This window comes from Trachypithecus francoisi, unplaced genomic scaffold, assembly GCF_009764315.1.
Source record: "Trachypithecus francoisi isolate TF-2019V2 unplaced genomic scaffold, Tfra_2.0 Lachesis_group0, whole genome shotgun sequence".
Lineage (NCBI taxonomy): Eukaryota > Metazoa > Chordata > Mammalia > Primates > Cercopithecidae > Trachypithecus > Trachypithecus francoisi.
Genome location: NW_022681453.1, coordinates 9,287,422 through 9,311,772, shown reverse-complemented (window position 1 = coordinate 9,311,772; position 24,351 = coordinate 9,287,422). Strand labels below are relative to the sequence as shown.

The 24,351-nt window shown below is 36.7% G+C and overlaps 1 protein-coding gene across 1 annotated transcript in view; it reads right to left on the bottom strand.

Annotated features, from left to right (window-relative positions):
* The window catches only part of GPR149 (G protein-coupled receptor 149), a 106,895-nt gene extending 105,083 nt beyond the window's left edge, over positions 1-1,812 (bottom strand). The window contains exon 1 of the mRNA XM_033203715.1: positions 282-1,812. Within this exon, the coding sequence (XP_033059606.1) occupies positions 282-1,262 (981 nt within the window). The 5' untranslated portion in view covers positions 1,263-1,812. The remainder of the gene's footprint in view (positions 1-281) is intronic.
* Between the last annotated feature and the right edge of the window lie 22,539 nt (positions 1,813-24,351).

Here is a 24,351-nt window from a genome sequence, read left to right as displayed (position 1 = left end):
ACCAATATGGAAAACCAAGTCGCTCGCCACAGAAAGCGATCTCTACTCCCCTGACTTTTGAAAGGAGAAACATTTAGTAGCAAAGGTTTTGCGGCCAACTAGCCCTATCCCGGACTGCCTTCCTCTATCTAAGTGCATCTCTAAAACCCAGCGAGAGACACTTGCAAGCGGACTTCACTGTGTGTCTCTTGGTGACTCCCCAAACCAGCGACGCCGGTCCCGACACTCATTTACACTGTATGGCACCCACACTCGCGCTTTGTGAACAACTGCACTTTTACCATCATGGGCAGCCAAAGGATGACTTTTGTAAGTGCTAGGATCAAAGCGAAGCGCTTCTGCGCTACGCTCACGGTGAAGCTCCTGGTGCCGTAGAGAGTCCCCCGGTTCTCACGCCTGCAGGCTCCAGCCCCAGCGGCAGCGGGCGCACCCGGTCCAAACACGGTGTCTGAGCTCGGGGAGCATCCCCCAGAGCGCCGCAGACTCGGGCCGGGAGCATCCTCTGGGGACAGAGAAACCACTCTTCCCGTAGTAGGAGGGGTCCCAGGAGTTGAAGCTCCACGGGAAATTTCCTGGTAGTTGGCGTGGAGTCTCGGCGGCTCCTCAGAACACAGCAATCGGTATGTAAGTGGGACCGAGAGGCCCACGAGGAGTCCGAAGGCCAAAGCATACACGGTAGAGAGGAGCAGCACGTAGGAACTGGAACAGTCCACCAGGCATCCCCAGGGCGTGCGCACGAAGGCGCCCCAGCCGCATAACGGGAGTGCCGAGAGCAGCAGACTGGCTGTCCACACGGTCAGCGCCACGCCAAGCACCTGGCCCGATCTTCTGGAGGCTGTCTGGCTCCCCACAGCCCTGTGCATCGTGTAAAAGTTGTAAGAGACTAGGAGAGTCGCCTTCAAGTTGCTAGAGAGGCCCTGGCATAAATACAATAAGGCAGATGTGGTGCATAGAAATTGGAAGTAACCGGAGACCTCGTTTGGCCACTGCAAAAACATGAAGATGGTCACCGACAGGACGCTCATGAGATCATCCACAGACCAGGAAGCCACAAGCATGGACACAACAGTTCTGTTCTGCATCTTCAGCAGGGAAATTAGTGAATAAATGCTGCCCACCAAGGCTGCAAAAGTCAGGAGACATGTCAAGCAAAAAAGATAGATATTCAGAGTTCCTGGCGGATTTAAAAGGTCCGTAGAATTATGATTCTCTTTCCACAGGCTAGAGTCATTTGTTGATAAGTTACTGAGAAATAAAGACATTGTCCTTGGTCAATATTTAATTTCTCTTATCAATGAGTCTGACAGTTTTCTCAAAAGAAAGACTGGCTGCTGTAAATCAGATTTCATTTCTCCTACCAAGTTCCCCTCTAGATGTTCTCCCGGTCAGTCCTTCAGCAAATGGTCAGGCATGTCTCCTTTAGATCTGACTCAAGCTATATTTAAAAATTAGGTTCCATTTCAAGCATTAAAAAAAAAAATCCGAGCAAACAACTTTTCAACATTCCAATTAAAAACAAAGCAAAAACTCCTTCCCACCATCAAGTTTCAGGGAAGAAAGAAAAAAAAACTCTTCAGGTACATTGAAAACCAATGATGTCTGGATCCTTTGGGGTTCTTCTTATGGAGCAAAGCAGCTTGTAGCTTGAGATAATCAAACTCTGTTCACTTTTAAGAGCAGTAAAATGATGCATTTGGTTGCAGAGCTGGATTCAAAGGCAGGAGATTGTCAGGTAGGTTTCAGCTTTGAAGGTAGAGAGAAAGAAAGAAAGAGAGAGAGGGCGAGCGTGAGCCAGTCAGAGGGAGCTTGTGCACAGAATTCCATCTGAACTGCTGTGTTCTTCAATCAGCCTGTGATCCTCAGAGCTGCAGGAAGGAGGAGTCAGCTCCAAGCAGGAGAGAAGCAGGGAAAAAAAGGGAGGGGAGTTCAGTGTGTGAACAAAATGATACACATATATCTTAGCCTGCCTCTTTCAAAGCAAGAAACAATATCCTTGCTAAACTTCCCCTTTGGTTTCAACACGTAAAACTAGTCTAAATACTTGCTCAGGCTTGATGTGAACTACAAATATCACCTGTGAGAGGTCTAAGCTACTCCAGTAACTAAGGGACTGCTTTTATTCTTATCTAGACTTCCTGCTTCTTAATCCAATGGAGGAAGAATATAATCAATGCCATGTGTAAGAATAAGATGAAGATTTCTTTTAAAAAATTAGTGTACTTAAGATTGTCGTTATAGTCCTCATTACTCTAAATGGGATTATGCAGAATCTTTGGATAGAGTCACACTAGATTTAGACATTTATTTATAGCTATTTATTTTCTGTCAATGGCATCAAGTAAGCAGGCTGCCATTCGAAAAAATGATATGTCTAACTATCCATAAAGTCCAATGATATTATACAGGGCCTAAAAGGAAGATCACCCTACATTTTTAACCAGAGTATTTGGGACATACAATAGTTTGTATCTCTGAATGGTCAATTTTGCAAGATGAGTGATTTAGCAAAGAAGTAACTAACAGAAGTACTTCTGGTCCAGCATTTCCCAGTATGCTGTAGGGTAGCATTCTTCTCAGCTCAGCCTCATAACCAAATGGTTGCATTCTCCCACATAGTGCTGGAGGTCTAAATGGAAACAGGGGAAGGGAAAGGAAACAGTTGGTATGACAATGATTTAATAACTGCAAGTAGTAATAGAACTGCAATCATTCTTTTCATTTTAGAAATAACTGAAGTATCATTTTTTTTTTTTTTTTTTTGAGACGGAGTCTCGCTCTGTCACCCAGGCTGGAGTGCAGTGGCGCGATCTCAGCTCACTGCAAGCTCCGCCTCCCGGTTTACGCCATTCTCCTGCCTCAGCCTCCCGAGTAGCTGGGACTACAGGCGCCCGCCATCTCGCCCGGCTAATTTTTTGTATTTTTTTAGTAGAGACGGGGTTTCACCGTGTTAGCCAGGATGGTCTCGATCTCCTGACCTCGTGATCCACCCGTCTCGGCCTCCCAAAGTGCTGGGATTACAGGCTTGAGCCACCGCGCCCGGCCTGAAGTATCATTTTGAACCTGAATCTGTTCAAGTAGAAAATGATTGCATTAGTCATTGCCAGTCACACCCTTCAATAAACACAGCAGGTATTTCACTTATCTTGATATGTTGATTGTTTGATTTTCCCCCTCACTCAGCAAATGGAAACAAAAACCACATGTAACAGCTAGCTCAGCACTCTAGCTCTCCCTACTGATAGTATAGACTGTGTAGGGCTGTGTGAGTAAGAAAGGTTGGGCATACATTCATTTAAAAATAACATTGATTCAGAAAGCATGATGAAAAAAAATCTTATTTTTGAAGACTTCAAAGTTTGACATGCCATTCTGCCTCTTCTCACAAACCTTATTCTTCCTTGCCATGGCAAAAATATTATTCTTCAATATGGTACTGAATCGTGCATTTTCAGTTAGTTTGGGCAGTAAGTCTCAGATTGTTAATATGCAATGAATAGAAATTAATAATAGCTACTGTAGTACCATTTCAGGTCTGAGAACATTTCCTCTATTATTACTATCATTTCTGGGTTTTCCATTAAATATAAATTAGGAAAAGAGATACTTAATCACCATATTGTACTGTTCTTTAGGATATTACAGAAGAAACAAGAATGTTTAGTACACTTCCAAAGGTTGGTAGTAGAATTGCAGCCAGGAGAGAGCTAGTAGAGATATCTGAATTTAACTTTAGACTCTGCTATTGCAGGATAGGTAACCTAGGACAAAAATTCTAGTACTTTCTCTGGGTGTCTGTTTCTGCATCTGTAAAATAAAGAGGCGTCTTAGTCAATTTTGGGTTGCCGAAACAGAACACCACAAACTGTGAAATTTATACAGAGAAAAATTATTTCTCATAGTTCTGAAGGCTGGGAAATTCAATATCAAGGTGCCAACATCTTGTAAGGGCCTTCTTGCTGCATCATCCCATGGTAGAAGGTAGAAGGGCAAGAGAGCACGAGAGAAAGCAAGAGAGAGAGAAAGAGGGGGCTGAACTCACTTCTTTTTTTTTTTTTTTTTTAATTTTTTAAAGACCGAGGGTCTTGCTCTGTCACCCAGGTTGGTGTGCAGTGGCACCATCATCCAACTCCTGGGCTCAAGTGATTCTCCTGCCTCAGCCTTCCAAGTAGTTGGAACTACAGGTTTAAGCAACCATGCCCAGTTGTTTGATTGTTTGTTTGTTTGTTTGTGTGTTTTTTATTTTTTACAGGCGAGGTCCTCACTATGTTGCCCAGGCTGGTGTCAAACTCCTAGCCTCAAGTGATTCACCCACCTCAGCCTCCTAAGGTGTTGGGACTGTAGGCGTGAGCCTCTGCACATGGTCTCACTTTTATAACAAGCCCACCTTCTGTAACTAACCCACTCCTGAGGTAATGGCATTAATTCACTTATGAGAGCAGAACCCTCGTGATCGAATCATCTCTTTTTAGGCCCCACTTTCCAAGACCCTTACACTTGTATTAAGTTTTCAACACGTGAGCTTTGGGGGACACATTCAAAGCACAGTGAGGGGTTTGACTGGATTATTTTTAGAGACCTTTCCAGTTCTAAAATTAAATGATATAATTTTTAAGTTCAGGTTAATCTTATCTCTATTTTATTTCCTGCCTACTTTACAATAACCATCATTGTCATCTAATAAGAGGTGGAAGCCAGCAAGAACTAATGCTTGGGTCTGCCTGATTTCTCCTTCTCAGTGATAGCATGGAGGCAACTGTCTGTATGAAGGTAGTATAAGATTCAAGCAGCCTGAAATCTCTGAGCCAACTAAGAGATTAAGGCTTGCTCTGGAGATCTGTATGAACCTAAAGCAAGTTTTGCATGAATGAGAGGTAAAATTTATTGTGTAAATCACCGAATTTGGGGAGTTGACTGATACCGAATAATATCCTAGCTCATCCCAATATTGTTAGATATATTATTGCTCCCCTTTCATAGGTGAGAAAACAGAGGCATGAGAGGTTAATTGATTTGTCCAAAGTCATACATTTATTAAGTGGTGGAGTCAGATTTTAACATTGTAGTTTAGTTCTGCATTCTTAATCACAACAGATACATATTTGCTAGTAACTCCCTTTTAGTTCTCCATCCTTGGGAACACTTCCAATGGATGTTGATAATCATAAAGTTTTATTTCTGCTTTTCTTTCTTTCAAAGAATGTTTGAAATGTCTCATTTTATAAAATTTTAATCTGCAATATTTTACCAGGCTTTATATTTTATAATGTATTATATATATATCTATAACATATATAAATGTTTTATACTGCATTATATGTATTATAAATGTATATATGTATTTATAATGCATTATATATATTATAAAACATAAAGGTTGGTAAAATATGGTTTGTAAATTGAGTTCATGAACATTATTATGGATCAGTTAAGAGTTTCTTGAAAATTGTAAACCCTCTCCTGAGCCATAATTTCATTTTCTTTAAGATATACTTTGTGGTTAGTTTTCTTAATAAAAGAGTATTTGTCATTTTTCTAATGAGGATTTACTAAATATGATTAACCAAGAAGAGGCAATGACATTTTGTGTAGATGGCAGCTCTAACAAATATATTTGTAAATATCATCTTGGCCATCATTAGGTATATTTTAATGCAAAGTTAATAGCTGTCAATCAAAGTGAATGGGTAATTAGAAATCCTACTCTTACTGAATATAGTTTATTGTCATGTCAGATATTTTTTGTTTGCCCATTTTAGGGATGCATCCCAGGTAGGCCCAAACTAGTCACATGCCAAATATTCAGGGATCAGATCTGAGAGTGTTGGTAGCCACCATTTAAGAAGAGAAACTAAAGACAATTATATCCAGTGACAAAGCAACATGAATTCAATTTGTCTCTCAAAGACATTGACCATTATTTACAGAAATAAGATAAAACATAGCAACTTGGTATTAGAAGTTGAAGTTAAGAACAAATGGGAATACAGCAAAGCTGGATAATCTATAGTCTAGGGCAAATAGTTGAAATAACTGAACATCTGAATATATATTATATATATATTAGAATCACTGGACTCCATACCAAGCCACTTAATCTGAATTTTGATGGAAAAGGACAGAAGGGGTTAGGGCCAGGCTTTAAGATATCCTCCGGAGGGAAAAAAATCACTCTCAATGCATTTTAAATAACCAAAATAACTTTTAGGAGACCATGAAGAAAGATTTCTAAGAAGATTCTTTGTGCCTTAAAAAATCTTACTCAGTTCCCGTGAGTGAGCTTTGTTCGTCTCTCTCACCTATAATAGAACTTTGTATCTTCAATGATTGCAAATTATGTCTTTAAATTTGTTAATGCAAATTTACATTAATTTAAATAAAAATTATGGTTCTGCCAGTACAGCTTAGGTGAAGACATTTATTTTTATCCCACTGCTGCTTTGGCTACTTTAAAACATGTACCATATATAATATAGCATTATAAAGTGTTAACCTACAGAGTGCTAAATTACAGAAATTTTACAGGAATAAATTGCAGACAATTTAAACAACCTACAGAAAATTACATGGCAATAATTCCATTAGGCTCGTATTTTATGAAGCCCTGATATAATTATATCTTTGCAAAGCACTACAGGCAATTTATTTCTCTAAAAGTCCACACTATATCTAAAAATTCTCAGAGCATCACATCTGAAAATCCTCAAAGACTAGGAAATAGTGTAAAAAGTTATAGTTGAATATCATAAAATAACATTCTTAGCAATGTGGGGCTTTAACAACAAAAAAGTTACCACAGGACCAAATGAAATGTTTAGTTTGTTTTATAAAAATAAATAAAGCATCATAAAGTTAATCATGAAGGTATTTTTTTTTTCTGTTTTTAGAAATAGCGTGCTATGCACCCAAAACATTTTAGAGTACTGGCTTAGCATAAGATGCTTACAAACTTATCAACAAATATCAAGTGAAAGATCCATAAATTATTTAATTTCATGCATAAAACATATAAATAAAATTCATATCTTATCAATGCAAATACATGAGTACATAAATTTATAATTTATATAATTATATATATATCTGCATTATATAAAATACATTCATATTCTGCTTCAGCTGATAGTTTTCCAAGAAGGTGACTAGCAATTTGGCATCATAGGAGAACCCAAATGTTGTGATTTATTTTCTTCTTTTTCAATGTATCATTAAAAACCTACAGTATCTTAGCACTATCTAATAACTATGAGTTAAGGATACAATTTCACATGACTCCAAGTCAGAGAGACTTTTTTGTGAATATAATCTTTAGAAACCTGATTAATATGCTGTCAGTTCAAAGACAGTACTTGACATTTGTGGGGATTGTGTTAAAGGTCTCTCAAATGGGAAACTACTTTTTTTTTTTTTTTTTTTTTTACTGATTCCATGGATAAGACACAAAAATGTTAAAGAGATATGTGTTTATGTATAAAAGTAGACCAGCTAGAGAGAAAAAGCTTTCTCATTAGTGGTTGTTGTTTATTCAATTTTAATAATACTCATTCTGGACATGGATCTTAACCACAGTAGTTATGTAACTTCTACCTAGCCCTATAATAAACGTATCTGGAGGAGAGCTTTTATATAGAGCTGTGTGAAGCTGTTAAATGGATTGGGAATGACTCAACTCATCCCACAGAATAAAAATATAAATAACATACTGCCATCCTAAGTGTAATAATATACTATAAACATTCATTCATTCATTCATTTATTCAACAACTATTTGAGTGTTTAGCAATCAGACAATGTACATTAGTGGTAAACAGAACATTGTAGTTCCTGTTCTTGTGAATCTTACAGTTTAATCATTTTTCATATTGTCACTTTCCTTAAATTCCTCTTTTTGGAAATAACCTCTCATCCCAAGGGACTCAATATACTAAATAATTAATGCCTGGGATGAGAATATTCTGATGCAAAAAAAAAAAAAAAAAAGTTGACTAAGCATTAAGTTAGTAATGAGGTAATGCAAGGGGAACCCTTGTGCCGTATTATGAGGTCCACTTGAGTTACAAGATTTCAAAGAAATTCTTTTAACATCTCAGTATTTCAAAAATAGAATATTATCCTGAGTTAATTACTATCACTATAAATGATATGCAAGGGAGTTCTGCCATTAATTTTTAGTTTATTTTTCATTAGATAGCTGGTGAATACTGTTATGTAGCTATGAGAATAGTTTTCAGTTCTGATATAGTCCCTTTCTCTTCATCTTGCATGGTTTACGTTATGCTAATCCATGATGATTATGTGCCATCCCCTGCACTCTCATTATTTCTGTCCCATACCGGGATGTATTGGGGTATTGCTCCTTTTAAAATAATGCCGTTCTTAGCATTTTCAGAAATATCTCATACTTTACACCTACAATTGCTCAACGTTTGCTTTAAGTACCAAAAGTTAATCAACTATGTTCTCAAAGATGGTTGCTCTTTTCAATTCTTTGCAAAATGAATGACATACATGGCCCTGGAAGTAATTTTGCTAAGTGCTATAGCTTTACTTTTTAACCTGAGCACTCTGTGCACCCTTTAAGGATCATTATCTTGTCTTGAGGTGATATCTGGAACATGTAATGGGAAATATATTTTATCTTATGCCTTTCAGCAAAAAGCAACTGTGTTATTGAGTCTAAGCTTTCCTCACTAAGTTAAAACAAGGACTTTGAAAGATTTCTCGGTTTATTTTATGGGTTGGCAAACTATGACCTGTTTTTGTACATAAAGTTTTATCAGAACACAGTCACATCCATTCATTTACTTTTTCTTAAATGGCTGCATTCAAGCTACAACAACAGAGTTGAACTCTGAGTAGCTCTGAAAGGTGCTATGTGAACAAGAAAGCCCTTTTCAAAAAACACTTTGTCGATTCTTGGTTTATATGAAGGAGGAACATTTCAATGTAAAATTATCTCTTATTGGCAGAATATTTGGGTCATTTGTGAGATTTAGACATGTCCATATACCCTGTCTATTCTAAAATACATAATAATATGCTATATTATGTAATAAAATATGTTATATTTATACATAAATTATGTACAATTATTAATAATAATATTAATGGTAACAACATCAGTGGCTAATATTTTAGTTCTTACAATGTGCTAGACATTCTTCTAAGCTATTTACATGTATTAACTAATTTAATTTCATAATCTTATAATATGGGTATTAGGTTTAGCCCCATTTTCCAGACAGAGGAACTGAAGCAGAGGTTAAATGACCAAACTATAGCCACACTGCTGGTAATCAAAGGGGTTAGGATTGAACCTGATTATTCAGAGACAGAACCCTGGCTTATGGGGACAGGATGGTAAGTGCTTTATTTTTCTGCCCTATTCTCTGGATTTCTTGCCTTTCCAAACATACTGTGAGCCTCAATAAATCAGAGTGATTGCTAGCAAAGAGAACTTCTTGAGGCAATACACATTTTACAGTTCCTAAATCAGCAGATGGCCTCCTGTTATTTCTTTTCATTTAGTATCATTGAGCTCCAAGGTCTTACAAAAATTACCTCAGTAGCTTTTAGTTTCCTAAGAAAAAGTTAGGTTTTGTCCAAACTCTGCACTTGAGATGTTAAAGCATGCAAACAAAATCATTTGTTCACTGCAATTCAGTAACAATTAGAAATTAAATTGATCTCCCTCATTTTCCTCATGCCTTGTCTACTCACAAAGGTGGAAGTGTCTTTAAGATCTGTAGTGAGAAATACCCCTAGTTTGGTGTATTCAGGAGTGCAGTGGTGCAATCATGGCTCATTGTGGCATCGACCTCCCAAGCTCAAACCATACTCCCACCTCGTTTTTTGATTTTTGTGTAGAGACGAGGTCTCACTCTCTCGCTCAGGCTGGTCTTGAACTCCTGGGCTGAAGTGATCTGTCTGCCTTGGCCTCCAAAGTTCTGGGATTATGGGGGCATGAGCCACCATGCCCAGACTTTAGGTACATTTGAAGTGAAGCATTTATGAAGGACTTTTAAAATTTTTGAATGAACGAAAAACATGGCGAGGGCTTAAAACTAAGTCTTGCAAAGGTGAAAAGTGATATCATTTCTCTAGTTTCTGTAGTGGAGAAGTTGGAATCTGATAACCCAAATGTTTCATTGTGGATTTCCTTGAATCCTTCAACAAGTCACTTAATCTATGGCTGAATTCCACTATCATCATAAACATAGTAATATCTATCTTGAAGAACTTTTAAGCTCAGATGAAAAGCAGATCAGAATAACAAAAGTCACTACATACACAATTAAATTCTCCATTTGATGCTCAGATTAATAAGCTTTGCAATGAAAAGAGAGGAGAGAAAGGGAAGAGGAAGCAAGAGAGAGAGAGAGAGAAGAGGAGAGGAGAGGAGAGGAGAGGAGAGGAGAGGAAAGGGAAGGAAGAAAGATAATATATAGTGGACTTGAATTTGAGGTGTCCGAGCAGATGTATTCTGGTGCTTGTGTCAAGGCATTGGAATTTAAAGAAATATGGCCAGCCCAAAAAACTGGAAAAATTCCCTTTGAAAACTGGCACAAGACAGGGATGCCCTCTCTCACCACACCTATTCAACATAGTGTTGGAAGTTCTGGTTAGGGCAATCAGGCAAGAGAAAGAAATAAACGGTATCCAGTTAGGAAAAGAAGAAGTCAAATTGTCCCTGTTTGCAGATGACATGATTGTATATTTAGAAAACCCCATTGTCTCAGCCCAAAATCTCCTTAAGCTGATAAGCAACTTCAGCAAAGTCTCAGGATACAAAATTAATGTGCAAAAATCACAAGCATTCTTATACAACAGTAACAGACAAACAGAGAGCCAAATCAGGAATCAACTTCCATTCACAATTGCTTCAAAGAGAATAAAATACCTAGGAATCCAACTTACAAGGGATGTAAAGGACCTCTTTAAGGAGAACTACAAACCACTACTCAGTGAAATCAAAGAGGACACTAAAAAATGGAAGAACATACCATGCTCATGGATAGGAAGAATCAATATCGTGAAAATGGCCATACTGCCCAAGGTTATTTATAGACTCAATGCCATCCCCATCAAGCTACCAATGACTTTCTTCACAGAATTGGAAAAAACGGCTTTAAAGTTCATATGGAACCAAAAAAGAGCCCGCATTGCCAAGACAATCCTAAGTCAAAAGGACAAAGCTGGAGGCGTCACGCTACCTGACTTCAAACTATACTACAAGGCTACAGTAACCAAAACAGAATGGGACTGGTATCAAAACAGAGATATAGACCAATGGAACAGAACAGAGTCCTCAGAAATAATACCACACATCTACAGCCATCTGATCTTTGACAAACCTGAGAGAAACAAGAAATGGGGAAAGGATTCCCTATTTAATAAATGGTGCTGGGAAAATTGGCTAGCCATAAGTAGAAAGCTGAAACTGGATCCTTTCCTTACTCCTTATACGAAAATCAATTCAGGATGGATTAGAGACTTAAATGTTGGACTTAATACCATCAAAACCCTAGAAGAAAACCTAGGTAGTACCATTCAGGACATAGGCATGGGCAAGGACTTCATGTCTAAAACACCAAAAGCAACGGCAGCAAAAGCCAAAATTGACAAATGGGATCTAATTAAACTAAAGAGCTTCTGCACAGCAAAAGAAACTACCATCAGAGTGAACAGGCAACCTACAGAATGGGAGAACATTTTTGCAATCTACTCATCTGACAAAGGGCTAATATCCAGAATCTACAAATAACTCAAACAAATTTACAAGAAAAAAACAAACAACCCCATCAAAAAGTGGGCAAAGGATATGAACAGACATTTCTCAAAAGAAGACATTCATACAGCCAACAGACACATGAAAAAATGCTCATCATCACTGGCCATCAGAGAAATGCAAATCAAAGCCACAATGAGATACCATCTCACACCAGTTAGAATGGCAATCATTAAAAAGTCAGGAAACAACAGGTACTGGAGAGTATGTGGAGAAATGGGAACACTTTTACACTGTTGGTGGGATTGTAAACTAGTTCAACCACTATGGAAAACAGTATGGCAATTCCTCAAGGATCTAGAACTAGATGTACCATATGACCCAGCCATCCCACTACTGGGTATATACCCAAAGGATTATAAATCATGCTGCTCTAAAGACACATGCACACGTATGTTTTTTGTGGCACTATTCACAACAGCAAAGACTTGGAATCAACCCAAATGTCCATCTGTGACAGACTGGATTAAGAAAATGTGGCACATATACACCATGGAATATTATGCAGCCATGAAAAAGGATGAGTTTGCATCCTTTGTAGGGACATGGATGCAGCTGGAAACCATCATTCTTAGCAAACTGTCACAAGAACAGAAAACCAAACACCGCATGTTCTCACTCATAGGTGGGAACTGAACAATGACATCACTTGGACTCGGGAAGGGGAACATCACACACCAGGGCCTATCATGGGGAGGGGGAAGGGGGGAGGGATTGCATTGGGAGTTATACCTGATATCAGTGACGAATTGATGGGTGCTGACGAGTTGATGGGTGCAGCACACCAACATGGCACAAGTATACATATGTAACAAACCTGCACGTTATGCACATGTACCCTAGAACTTAAAGTATAATAAAAGAAAGAAAGAAAGAAAGAAAGAAAGAAAGAAAGAAAGAAAGAAAGAAAGAAATATGGCCAGCCCAGAAAGGTTAGGGATATAGATAAGTTAATAGACAAAGATTATACATTTTAAAGTTTATTTGTTTCAAAAAAGATTTAAGATGAATGCCATTAAGTCAGACTTAAAAATGGGCTAAAGGTAACTAAAGATATGGCAAACAACAGTCACAAAAGTACAAAAAAAACCTACCTTCTCCTCGTGCAGAAGTTATGACTATTGGCAGTTTCACGTGCACACACAAATGAAATCTACACTTACATATGTTTCAATATCTTGTTCTTTAATGAATCAAATTTCATTGGAGACTGCATCATATCACTTAATTATTTTTATATTACTATTTTGTATTTTATTTTATGGATAAACTATAATTTATTTAATTATTTTCTCACTGAAGTACGTATTAGTTTTTTCCTTTTATTTTGCTTTACAAAACAATCCCAAACGCTGTCTACAAGAGACTCACTTTAGAGCCAAAGACATAGTAGGTGAAAGTGAAAGGATAGAAAAAGATATTTCATGCAAATAGCAAGAAAAAAGAGAGCAGATTATTGTAATACCAGACATTAGAGACTAAACAAAAAAATGCTTACAAGAGACAAAAAAGGACATTGTATGTTAATAAAAATGTCAATATAACAAGAATACATAACAATAAAGAACGTTTATGAATCTAATATCAGACCTTCAAAATATACAAAACTGGACCGGGCACAGTGGCTCACGCCTGTAATCCCAGCACTTTGGGAGGCCGAGGCGGGTGGATCACTTGAGGTCAGGAGTTCAGGACCAGCCTGGACAACATGGCGAAACCCCATCTCTACTGAAAATACAAAAAGCCGGGCGTAGTGGTGGATGACTGTAATTCTAGCTACTTAGGAGACTGAGGCAGGAGAATTGCTTGAACCTGGAAGGCTGAGGTTGCAGTGCGCTGAGATCATGCCACTGCACTCCAGCCTGGGCGACAGAGAGAGACTCAGCCTCATCAAAATAAAAAAAAAGAAAATACTCAAGGCTGAATAATGTTCCATCGTATGTATGCATCACATTTTGTTTATCAGTTTATCTGTTGATGGACATTTGGGTTGCTTCCATCTCTTGGTCATTGTAAATAGCGATGCTATAAAAATTCATGTGCAGATATCTCTTTGAGATTCTGCTTTAAATTCTTTGGATACATACCTAGAAGTGAAATTGTTGGGTCACGTAGTAGTTCTATTTTTAATTTTTAAAGGAATCATCATATTGTTATTACTGTGGTTGCACCGTTTTATAGTCCTACTAACAATACATAAGGGTTTAAATTTCTCTGCATCCTTGCCAACACTTGCTATTTTCTTTTATTGATAGTAGTCTTTGCTATCACTTTTTCATTTAAATTTTTACCTGTTGAATTTATTTTGGCATAAGAACTTAGAAAAGAACATTATTTTATTTTTATTTCCTAAGAAGCTATTCAGTTGCACCAACATAATTTTATGTATTCTATCTTTTCCCAATGGATTTGATATGACACCTTTAATATACAGGTATAATAATTTCCCATATGAATTAGGTCTATTTATGACTTTCTTTTCTGTGCTACAGATTATTTTCTGTTGATTTATCCAAAGAAGTAATATTTTTCAATGAATTCCATTGAAGTATAGCATGAATACAGAAAAGTGTGCAAATGATAAATGTGCAAATCAACAAGTTTTCACAGAGTGAACTAACCTTGAAGAAAAACACATGAGCAGAGTGTAAGAAGCCGTGTTGTTCTCCTTCTAGTTACTACCTTTTCTCCCACAACCACTATGCTGATTTTTAATCTGTATTATTGATTAGGTTTCCTTGGAATGATAATGTAATTTTGTATGTCTAGCTTCATTTGTTCAACATAATGTTTATAAAATGTATTCATGTTTTGGAACACAGTGGTTTGTTCTTTCTCTTTGACGTGTAGTATTTAAGTTTATGAACCTTCCACAATTCATTTATTAATTCCAACACAGATGAACTGTGTGTTTTTGCCAGTTGGGGGATATTTCAAAGAAATGTTGGTACAGTTTACCTTTGCAAGCTAACTTGCCAAGCTAATAAACGAGCTTGCTACAGTTTCTTGGCAAAAGACATAGAATTCTTGGTTCAGAAATAAAAGACTGCAACAGCAGTCTTTTTATACTATCATTTTCTTTTGCCAGTTTCCCAACCCCAAATTCCTAGAGGAACAGGTGCAGAGGGTCAGGTAACATCCATACATACCTTAAGGGTTATGTTAGAGAAGAGGAACCCTGAGTTTAGAGAATGCAAATACAGTCATGTGCCACATAATGACATTTTGGTCATAATGAAGTTTCAGTCAACAGTCAATGACAGACTGTATATAGAAAGGTGGCCCCATATGAGTGGAACAATTCCTGTTGCCTAGTGACACTGTAGCTGTCATAACATTGTAGCACATTAGTCACATGTCTGTAGCATTAGTCACATGTTTGTAGTGATGCTAGAGTTTTCCTCTCTATTTTTAATTCTATTTTTGGAAGGAAGGATGGCTGATTTTGTAGAGAAGAGTTGGGTAAAATTATGTTTTCAGCATCTTTGTTTTGAAGTCTCTTTAATAAATAGCTAGTGTAAACAAACTTATTGTGCTGCTAGTCCTATACAAGTCTAGTGCATACAATTACATGCAGGACATAATATTCGATAATAATGATAAATGACAGTTACTAGTTTACATATATACTGTACTATGCTTTTAATTGTTATTTTAGATTTTGCATCTTGCACTTACAAAAAAGAAGTTAACTGTAAAATAGCCTCAGGCAGGTCCTTCAGGAGGTAATCCAGAAAAAGGCGTTATCATCATAAGAGATCACAATTCCATGCATGTTATTTCCCCTGAAGAACTTCCAGTGGGTCAAGATGTGGACATGGAAGGCCGTGATATTGATGATCCTGACCCTGTGACCCTGTGTAGGTCTAGGCTAATGTGTAGGATCTTAGTTTAAAAACAAATTTAAGAAGTAAAAAAAAAATAAAAAGTTTGTAGAATAACTATATAAAGAGAGAAAATATTTTTGTTTAACTGCACAATGTGTTTGCATTTTAAGCTACGTGTTATCACAAAAAGTCAGAGTGAAAAACATTTTAAGTTTATAAACTTACAGAAAGCTAAGGTTAATTTATTATTGAATAAATAATTTTTAAAAATAAATCTAGTATAGCCTAGGTGTACAGTGTACAGGAAGTCTACAATGGTGTATTGTGAAGTTCCAGGCCTTCACTTTCACTCATCATTCATTCACTAACTCGTCCAGAGCAACTTTTAGTCCTGCAAGCTTCTTTCTCGGTAAATGCCCTGTAGAAGTACAGCATTTTATCTTTTATACCACTATTTTACTGTATCTTTTTAGTGTTTAGATATGTTTAGATACACAAATATTTAGGCAAATATTGTGTTAACAATTGCCTACAGAATTCAGTACAGTAACATGTATAGTCACATGCTGTACAGGTTGGCAGTCTAGGAGCAATAGGCTGAACCATCTAGCCTAGATGTGCAGCGGGCTATACTATCTAGGTTTGTGTAAACACACTCTATGATATTAGCATAATCCAGTGGCAAAATCGCCTGAGGACACATTTCTTAGAACATATCCCTATCATTAAGTGACACCTGATTGCAGTTTATAATGAGAATACCTGCCCCTTACTCTGGAGACACTATCCCTTTCTTCCAAGGCTGTAAACAAATTTGCCCTTTATTTTGGAAGGAGATAGTTTATTTTTCTTCCCAAGCTGTTAGTATACAAACCGCACTGGAAAGAGAATCTAGAAAAAAGGGCAGTTGGTTTCTTTTCTTGCAAAACATGCAGAAACATGAGAGACCCATGGAGAATTGTCTCCCCACAGGAATAGAACAAGGCTATCCACTATTGGCATTACTATTGAATATATCATTAATAATATTACCAGTGCTATGAGGAAAAATCAGAGTTTGAAAAGGATATATGTAAATAAAAAATTATCATAATGTGCAGATGAAATTATCGTAAGCATAAAAGTACCCAGAGAATTTATAGATACATTATAACAGCTACAAAGGGAATTCAATTGTCGGGTATAAGATCAATTTTAAAAAATCAGTAGCAGGAACAAACAACTTAAAAAATCTAATAAAATACTTATTTTCATAATTTCATTCCTTGAAACACTAAAAATTACGAAGCATTTGAGGAATTAGTTTAACCAGTAACACTCAAACTCTACTTAGAGAAAACTTGAAAGCTTTAATAAAAAAGGCATAGAAGATGATCTAAATAGATAGAGAGATTCTATGATTCTGGATAAAGTGACTTAGTATTAAAACGACATAAATTATTTCTAAAAATATCTACATACTAAATACAATCCACATAGAAATTCAAGTTGAATTTCTTGAGAAGTTCAGTAAGCTTAAATTACTTGGAACAAATAGAGGTCCATGAAAAGCTAAGTCAGTTTTATTAAAAAGCCACAATACATACAACAAAGCTATTGTTGTAAAGGTAGTATGGTATTAATACAAGAACATACGAACTACCAATACAGCAGAAGACAGTTCAGAGACAGGCTGAATGTATATGACAACTTAACTTACTGTATTTCGAGCATGATCGCATCAAGTACAGGCTGTAGGGTAGGTGATAATGGGAAAACTGACTTACTTTATGGAGAAAAATAAAAATGGCTCCTGACGTTGTAACACAAGGAATTGTAATTTTAGATAGATTAAAGACCTAAACATAGAAAGGAAAACTAAAGTTATTTGCAATTTGGTACAGTGAAGATCTTATTTATTAAACCTTAAAACACAAACTACAAAGCAATAATATTGATGAAGCTTTTTACATCAAAATTTAGAATTTTTGCTATAAAACAAATACCATGCCCAAGGTTTATGGAGAGGTGACAAAAGGAAATAATATTTTTATAGTTGCTAGAACTGAAGAAAAACAAATGATTAGCATCTATTGAAAGGAATAGCTCCAAATCAATAGTAGGAGGACACTGTCCTGATGTAATAATGAGAAAAGTGTACCAACAGGCAATTTATGAAGGAAGATATACTGAAAGCCAAGAAGTATGTGAAAAGGTGTTAAAAATAGAGAACTAAACATTAAAACAATTATGAGATATCATTTTACACTTGTTAGACCAACGAGAATAGGAAAGGTGAATAATGCCAAGATTTGTCAGGGTTATGAAAACATGGGAACATTTTTCATTGCTGGCGGGAGTATAGAGTGACGCATTCTAGGAAAGCACTCCTTAGGGAAATTAATTCCTTAATTCCATACCTATAACCTGGTAGGAACGTGAAATTTTTTATGGATTAATAAGTGGACATGTAACAGGATGTTCATTATACCTTAGTTATTTGGGTGGTGAACTTGAGGTGACTTGGGTGTCCATAACTGGAAGAGAGGATATATAAAATTTGACAGATAACATACAGCAGTCAAAAGCACTGGTGTTAGCCAAAATTTAAAAAAAAAAAAAAAAAAAAGGAAAAACAAAATTAAAAAAAAAAAACGGTGATTTGTACACAGAGCAATAGAGATGGATCTTAGAAAGCTGGTTGTTTAAAAGCAAAATTTAAGAAAGAAAAGGAAAATGTATGACACAGTATTATTTACAGATGTTAGAAATACACTAAAACCTTAACTCATATTTTGTAAGTACACATGCGAACAACAGTGTATATATTAAACAAAATAGATTAGATGCCTAAGGTGTAAGGGAAATAGCAATGAGGGATAGAAATAAAGGGGAAAGGGGGAAAATCATCCATTTCTTCTGGGTTTTCAAATATATTTGCATACAGTTGAGAAAAGCTTTTTGTAATAATTCTTACAATTTTTTTGTATCTTAGCTATTTTTCTCCTTCTAAATTCCTTTTTGAATATTTGTGTTTTGGCACTTTTCTTTCTGGATTAGATTGTAGTGGTTAGTGTATTTTATTGTTTTATTCAAAGTACCAGCTTCTGGATTATTTACTAATTCAGTTTTCATTTTTTAAAACTCTTTATATTGACAAGTCAAATTATTCTTTTTTTAACTTGGATTGCATATTTCATTAGTTATTCTCATTTGTTCTTGTGTAGTAATGTGGATGCTCGAGGATATTTATTTGTTTATTTTAGCTGGACTCCGTTATAGCTGAATCCCCTGGGTTCTGATTTGAAGTGAGAACGGAAGTGTTAGTCTGTATGTGCTGAAACCAAATGGTAACTTTCCAATCGTGATTCTATTGTTGCCTATGGAAAAACAGTTATTGAGTAAACTAGCATCTTTTCTTTTGAGCTCAAATGATTATTGCTCTTTTATTTCTAACTGTGTGAATGTATTTATTTCACTGAATGACTGAACGTCGATCTGGAATTATATTCTGACCTCAACGACATAATTTTCCACTCACAATACGATTTTTTTCTGCTTAAAAACTGGATAATTTTCTGTTGTTAGCTTTGATTACTTCCTTGGCCTTTTCCCCGGGTATGGTGAACGTCAACGTCTCTTTAAGGTGCCTCCTCATAAAACACGCATCAGATTTGCACAGACTGAGCAGCACAGGAGGAGGCAGATGAAGGAGAAAGTAAGGGTGTCATATTGCTTGCATAATCTCTATTTCAAAAATTATGTGCAATTTAGACTGCTTTTCACTTGGACCTAAAATTATTTGAGAGAGTTTTTATTCTGGTTTCTAGGTGGGAGGATATGTTTTCATATTTTTTAAACATAATTACTGGTTTTATTATATTGGATGAGAGAAGGTGACCTATTATTTTAAGTTTTGGAATGAATTTAGGTTCTCTTGAGAGTTTAATATTTGATTTGTTTTTATGAAATCTTCACAGGCACTTGAAAAGAAGATATATCCTCTTGATAGAGCATTTGGCACTGACTTTTGAATAAGTCTGTTTCTGGACAACTACAGAGACATGCTTGCTCTTGTCATCTTCCCATTACATTCACCAAAAAATTCTCTGCACTAGTCATCAAAGATGGAGTTTTTTTGTCTCTGTTTTTTTTTTTTTTTTTTTTTTTTGAGACGGTATCTCACTCTGTTGCCCAGGTTGGAGTGCAGTGGTGCAATCTTGGCTCACTGCAAGCTCCGCCTCCCGGGTTCATGCCATTCTCCTGCCTCAGCCTCCCCAGTAGCTGGGACTACAGGCACCCGCCACCATGAGTGGCTAATTTTTTGTATTTTTAGTAGAGACGGGGTTTCACCATGTTAGCCAGGGTGGTCTTGATCTCCTGACTTCATGATCCACCCGCCTTGGCCTCCTGAAGTGCTGGGATTACAGGTTGTCTCTATTTTTAATTCTATTTTTGGAAGGAAGGATGGCTGCTTTTGTAGAGAAGAATTGAGTAAAATTACGTTTTCACAATCTTTGATTGGAAGTCCCTTTAATAACTATTTTAAAATACAATTTGATGATAATGATTATAATGCCCAAGTTAACCATTTTGAAACATAAATGCCTAGAGGCAAAATGTACCTAGAATTTTTTGTTTTCTCAGGACTACAAAAATCGTCTCTTTTATTATACCCTAGCATTTTAAAATCATGGTGCATCTTACTATTTTTATCTATGTAGCTCCTACCACTTTTAATATCTGTAAAGTGATACAGTTTACTATGTAATTTCACCTTGAGATCTTGTTTACTCTTTTTTTAAAATTTTTTTTATTATACTTTAAGTTCTAGGGTATATGTGCATAACATGTAGGTTTGTTACATATGTATACTTGTGCCATGTTGGTGTGCTGCACCCATCAACTCGTTAGCACCCATCAAGTCATCATTTATACCAGGTATAACTCCCAATGCAATCCCTCCCCCCTCCCCCCTCCCCATGATAGGCCCCGATGTGTGATGTTCCCCTTCCCGAGTCCAAGTGATCTCATTGTTCAGTTCCCACCTATGAGTGAGAACGTGCGGTGTTTGGTTTTCTCTTCTTGTGATAGTTTGCTAAGAATGATGGTTTCCAGCTGCATCCATGTCCCTACAAAGGACGCAAACTCATCCTTTTTTATGGCTACATAGTATTCCATGGTGTATATGTGCCACATTTTCTTAATCCAGTCCGTCACAGATGGACATTTGGGTTGATTCCAAGTCTTTGCTATTGTGAATAGTGCCGCAATAAACATACATGTGCATGTGTCTTTAGAGCAGCATGATTTCTAATCCTTTGGGTATATACCCAGTAATGGGATGGCTAGGTCATATGGTACATCTAGTTCTAGATCCTTGAGGAATCGCCATACTGTTTTCCATAATGGTTGAACTAGTTTACAATCCCACCAACAGTGTAAAAGTGTTCCCATTTCTCCACATCCTCTCCAGCACCTGTTGTTTCCTGACTTTTTAATGATTGCCATTCTAACTGGTGTGAGATGGTATCTCATTGTGGCTTTGATTTGCATTCTCTGATGGCTAGTGATGATGAGCATTTTTTCATGTGTCTGTTGGCTGTATGAATGTCTTCTTTTGAGAAATGTCTGTTCATATCCTTTGCCCACTTTTTGATGGGGTTGTTTGTTTTTTTTCTTGTAAATTTGTTTGAGTTCTTTGTAGATTCTGGATATTAGCCCTTTGTCAGATGAGTAGATTGCAAAAATGTTCTCCCATTCTGTAGGTTGCCTGTTCACTCTGATGGTAGTTTCTTTTGCTGTGCAGAAGCTCTTTAGTTTAATTAGATCCCATTTGTCAATTTTGGCTTTTGCTGCCGTTGCTTTTGGTGTTTTAGACATGAAGTCCTTGCCCATGCCTATGTCCTGAATGGTACTACCTAGGTTTTCTTCTAGGGTTTTTATGGTATTAGGTCTAACATTTAAGTCTCTAATCCATCTTGAATTAATTTTCGTATAAGGAGTAAGGAAAGGATCCAGTTTCAGCTTTCTACTTATGGCTAGCCAATTTTCCCAGCACCATTTATTAAATAGGGAATCCTTTCCCCATTTCTTGTTTCTCTCAGGTTTGTCAAAGATCAGATGGCTGAAGATATGTGGTATTATTTCTGAGGACTCTGTTCTGTTCCATTGGTCTATAGCTCTGTTTTGGTACCAGTACCATGCTGTTTTGGTTACTGTAGCCTTGTAGTATAGTTTGAAGTCAGGTAGCGTGACACCTCCAGCTTTGTCCTTTTGACTTAGGGTTGACTTGGCAATTTGGGGTCTTTTTTGGTTCCATATGAACTTTAAAGCAGTTTTTTCCAATTCTGTGAAGAAACTCATTGGTAGCTTGATAAGGATGGCATTGAGTCTGTAAATAACCTTGGGCAGTATGGCCATTTTCACGATATTGATTCTTCCTGTCCATGAGCGTGGTATGTTCTTCCATTTGTTAGTGTCCTCTTTTATTTCACTGAGTAGTGGTTTGTAGTTCTCCTTGAAGAGGTCCTTTACATCCCTTGTAAGTTAGATTCCTAGGTATTTTATTCTCTTTGAAGCAATTGTGAATGGAATTTCATTCATGATTTGGCTCTCTGTTTGTCTGTTACTGGTGTATAAGAATGCTTGTGATTTTTGCACATTAATTTTGTTTTTTTTCTTTTTTTTGAGACGGAGTCTCGCTCTGTCGCCCGGAGTGCGGTGGCCGGATCTCAGCTCATTGCAAGCTCCACCTCCTGGGTTTAGGACATTCTCCTGCCTCAGCCTCTCGATTCTTGTTTACTGTTACTACAGTGTAGTTGATTTAACAAATCCTTAGGATTCTTTATTATTTGTCTTTTTTATATGACAACAAACCTTTAACATTTGCAATAGCTATATTCCAAAATATTCAGAATGTACAATACAATAACTTCCTATGGTATATAATTTCCCCCATAGAATTTTTTTCCAGTCAAGAACTATCTGTTTTTGGGCAGCCTACGACTCTTCCGCATTTTAATTACCATCATGAGCATTTGACTGTCTTTCAGAGGCCATTTTTATAAAAAAATTTTCTTAGGACTTCACGAGAATTGCAAGTAGATTTAAAAAAAATTTTTTAAATGCTGTATGTTCACACGCATGTTTATAGCAGCACAATTTGCAATTGCAAAAGTATGGAACCAGTCCAAATGCCCATCAATCAATGAGTGGATAAAGAAATTGTGGTATATATATACGATGGAATACTACTCAGCAATAATAAGGAACAAAATAATGGCATTTGCAGCAACCTGGATGAAATTGGAGACTTCACTTATTCTAAGTGAAGTAACTCAGGAATGGAAAACCAAACACTGTATGTTCTCACTCACGTATGGGAGCTAAGCTATGAGACATAAAGGCATAAGAATGATATATTGAACTTCGGAGAGCTGGGGGAAAGGGTGGGGACTGGGGAAGAATAAAAGACTATGCACTGGGTACAGGGTACACTGCTCGGGTGATTGGTGTGCCGAAATCTCACAAGCCACCACTAAAGAAATTATTTATGTAACTAAACACCACTCTTCCCCTAAAACCTATTGAAATTAGAAAATTAAAAATAAAAAAAGTATTACGTACTTGAAGTTTGCTCAGAAAGTAGATCTTAATGTTCTAATGACAGAAACAAATGGAAACCATGTGCATCAATCATTGTGTCATTAGCTTGACTGTGTCAATTTTTTTCACAATGTCTATGTAGTATATCAAAACATTGCATTGTATACTATTAATCCATAAAAATTTTGTCTGCTATACCTCAATAGAACTAAAAAATGGTTAATAAAAGAAGACTGAGATTAGGAACGCAAAAAAAAAAAAAAGATAATGTGTGTTCAGCTAGTTCATTTAATAGTTAAATTTCTCACTTCTGTGCAAAAGATTTGTCATGTAAATAGGCAAAAATATTGATAAATTAATGGATAGCATGAACCTTCTACATTGGTTAGAAATATTCAATGTGAAGAATGTTTCATTGGGAATGGTAAGCCCTAACTATATGCCAAATAAAGAACTGACTTTAAGTTGCTGGGAACTAATTTCACGTTGAGAATGTTTATCTAAAGTCAATATTGATAGGAACATGATATTTTACAGTGCTTTAGAGATCTTAATAACATGAAAAAATAATCCTTTTAAAGGTAACAGAATAAATAATTTCTGTCTTAATTCTGTGGTTCTGAGGCTATGTCTTTTTTTTCTTTTCTTTTTTTATTCTGAGACGGAGTCTTGCTCTGTCGCCCAGGCTGGAGTGCAGTGGCGCGTTCTCGGCTCACTGCAAGCTCCGCCTCCCGGGTTCACGTCATTCTCCTGCCTCAGCCTCCCGAGTAGCTGGGACTACAGGCGCCCGCCACCACGCCCAGCTAATTTTCTGTATTTTTAGTAGAGACGGGATTTCACCGTGTTCTCGAGGATGGTCTCGATCTCCTGACCTCATCATCCTCCCGCCTCGGCCTCCCAAAGTGCTGGAATTACAGGCATGAGCCACTGTGCCAAGCCTGAGGCTGTCTTTTATGGCCCCAGTAGTAGCTGGGCTATGAGAAATTTATGGAGACTCTGTAGATTAGCCTGTTCTTTGGAGGTTTTACTTGAGTGCTTTAGAATCTAATAAAGTGTTTCTCTGAAGCCATCAAGAGTCCTGGTATGATGAACTTTTATGCCAACTAAGATTTCATTTAAGAACAGTTAAAGATAGCATATCTGAGACATAGT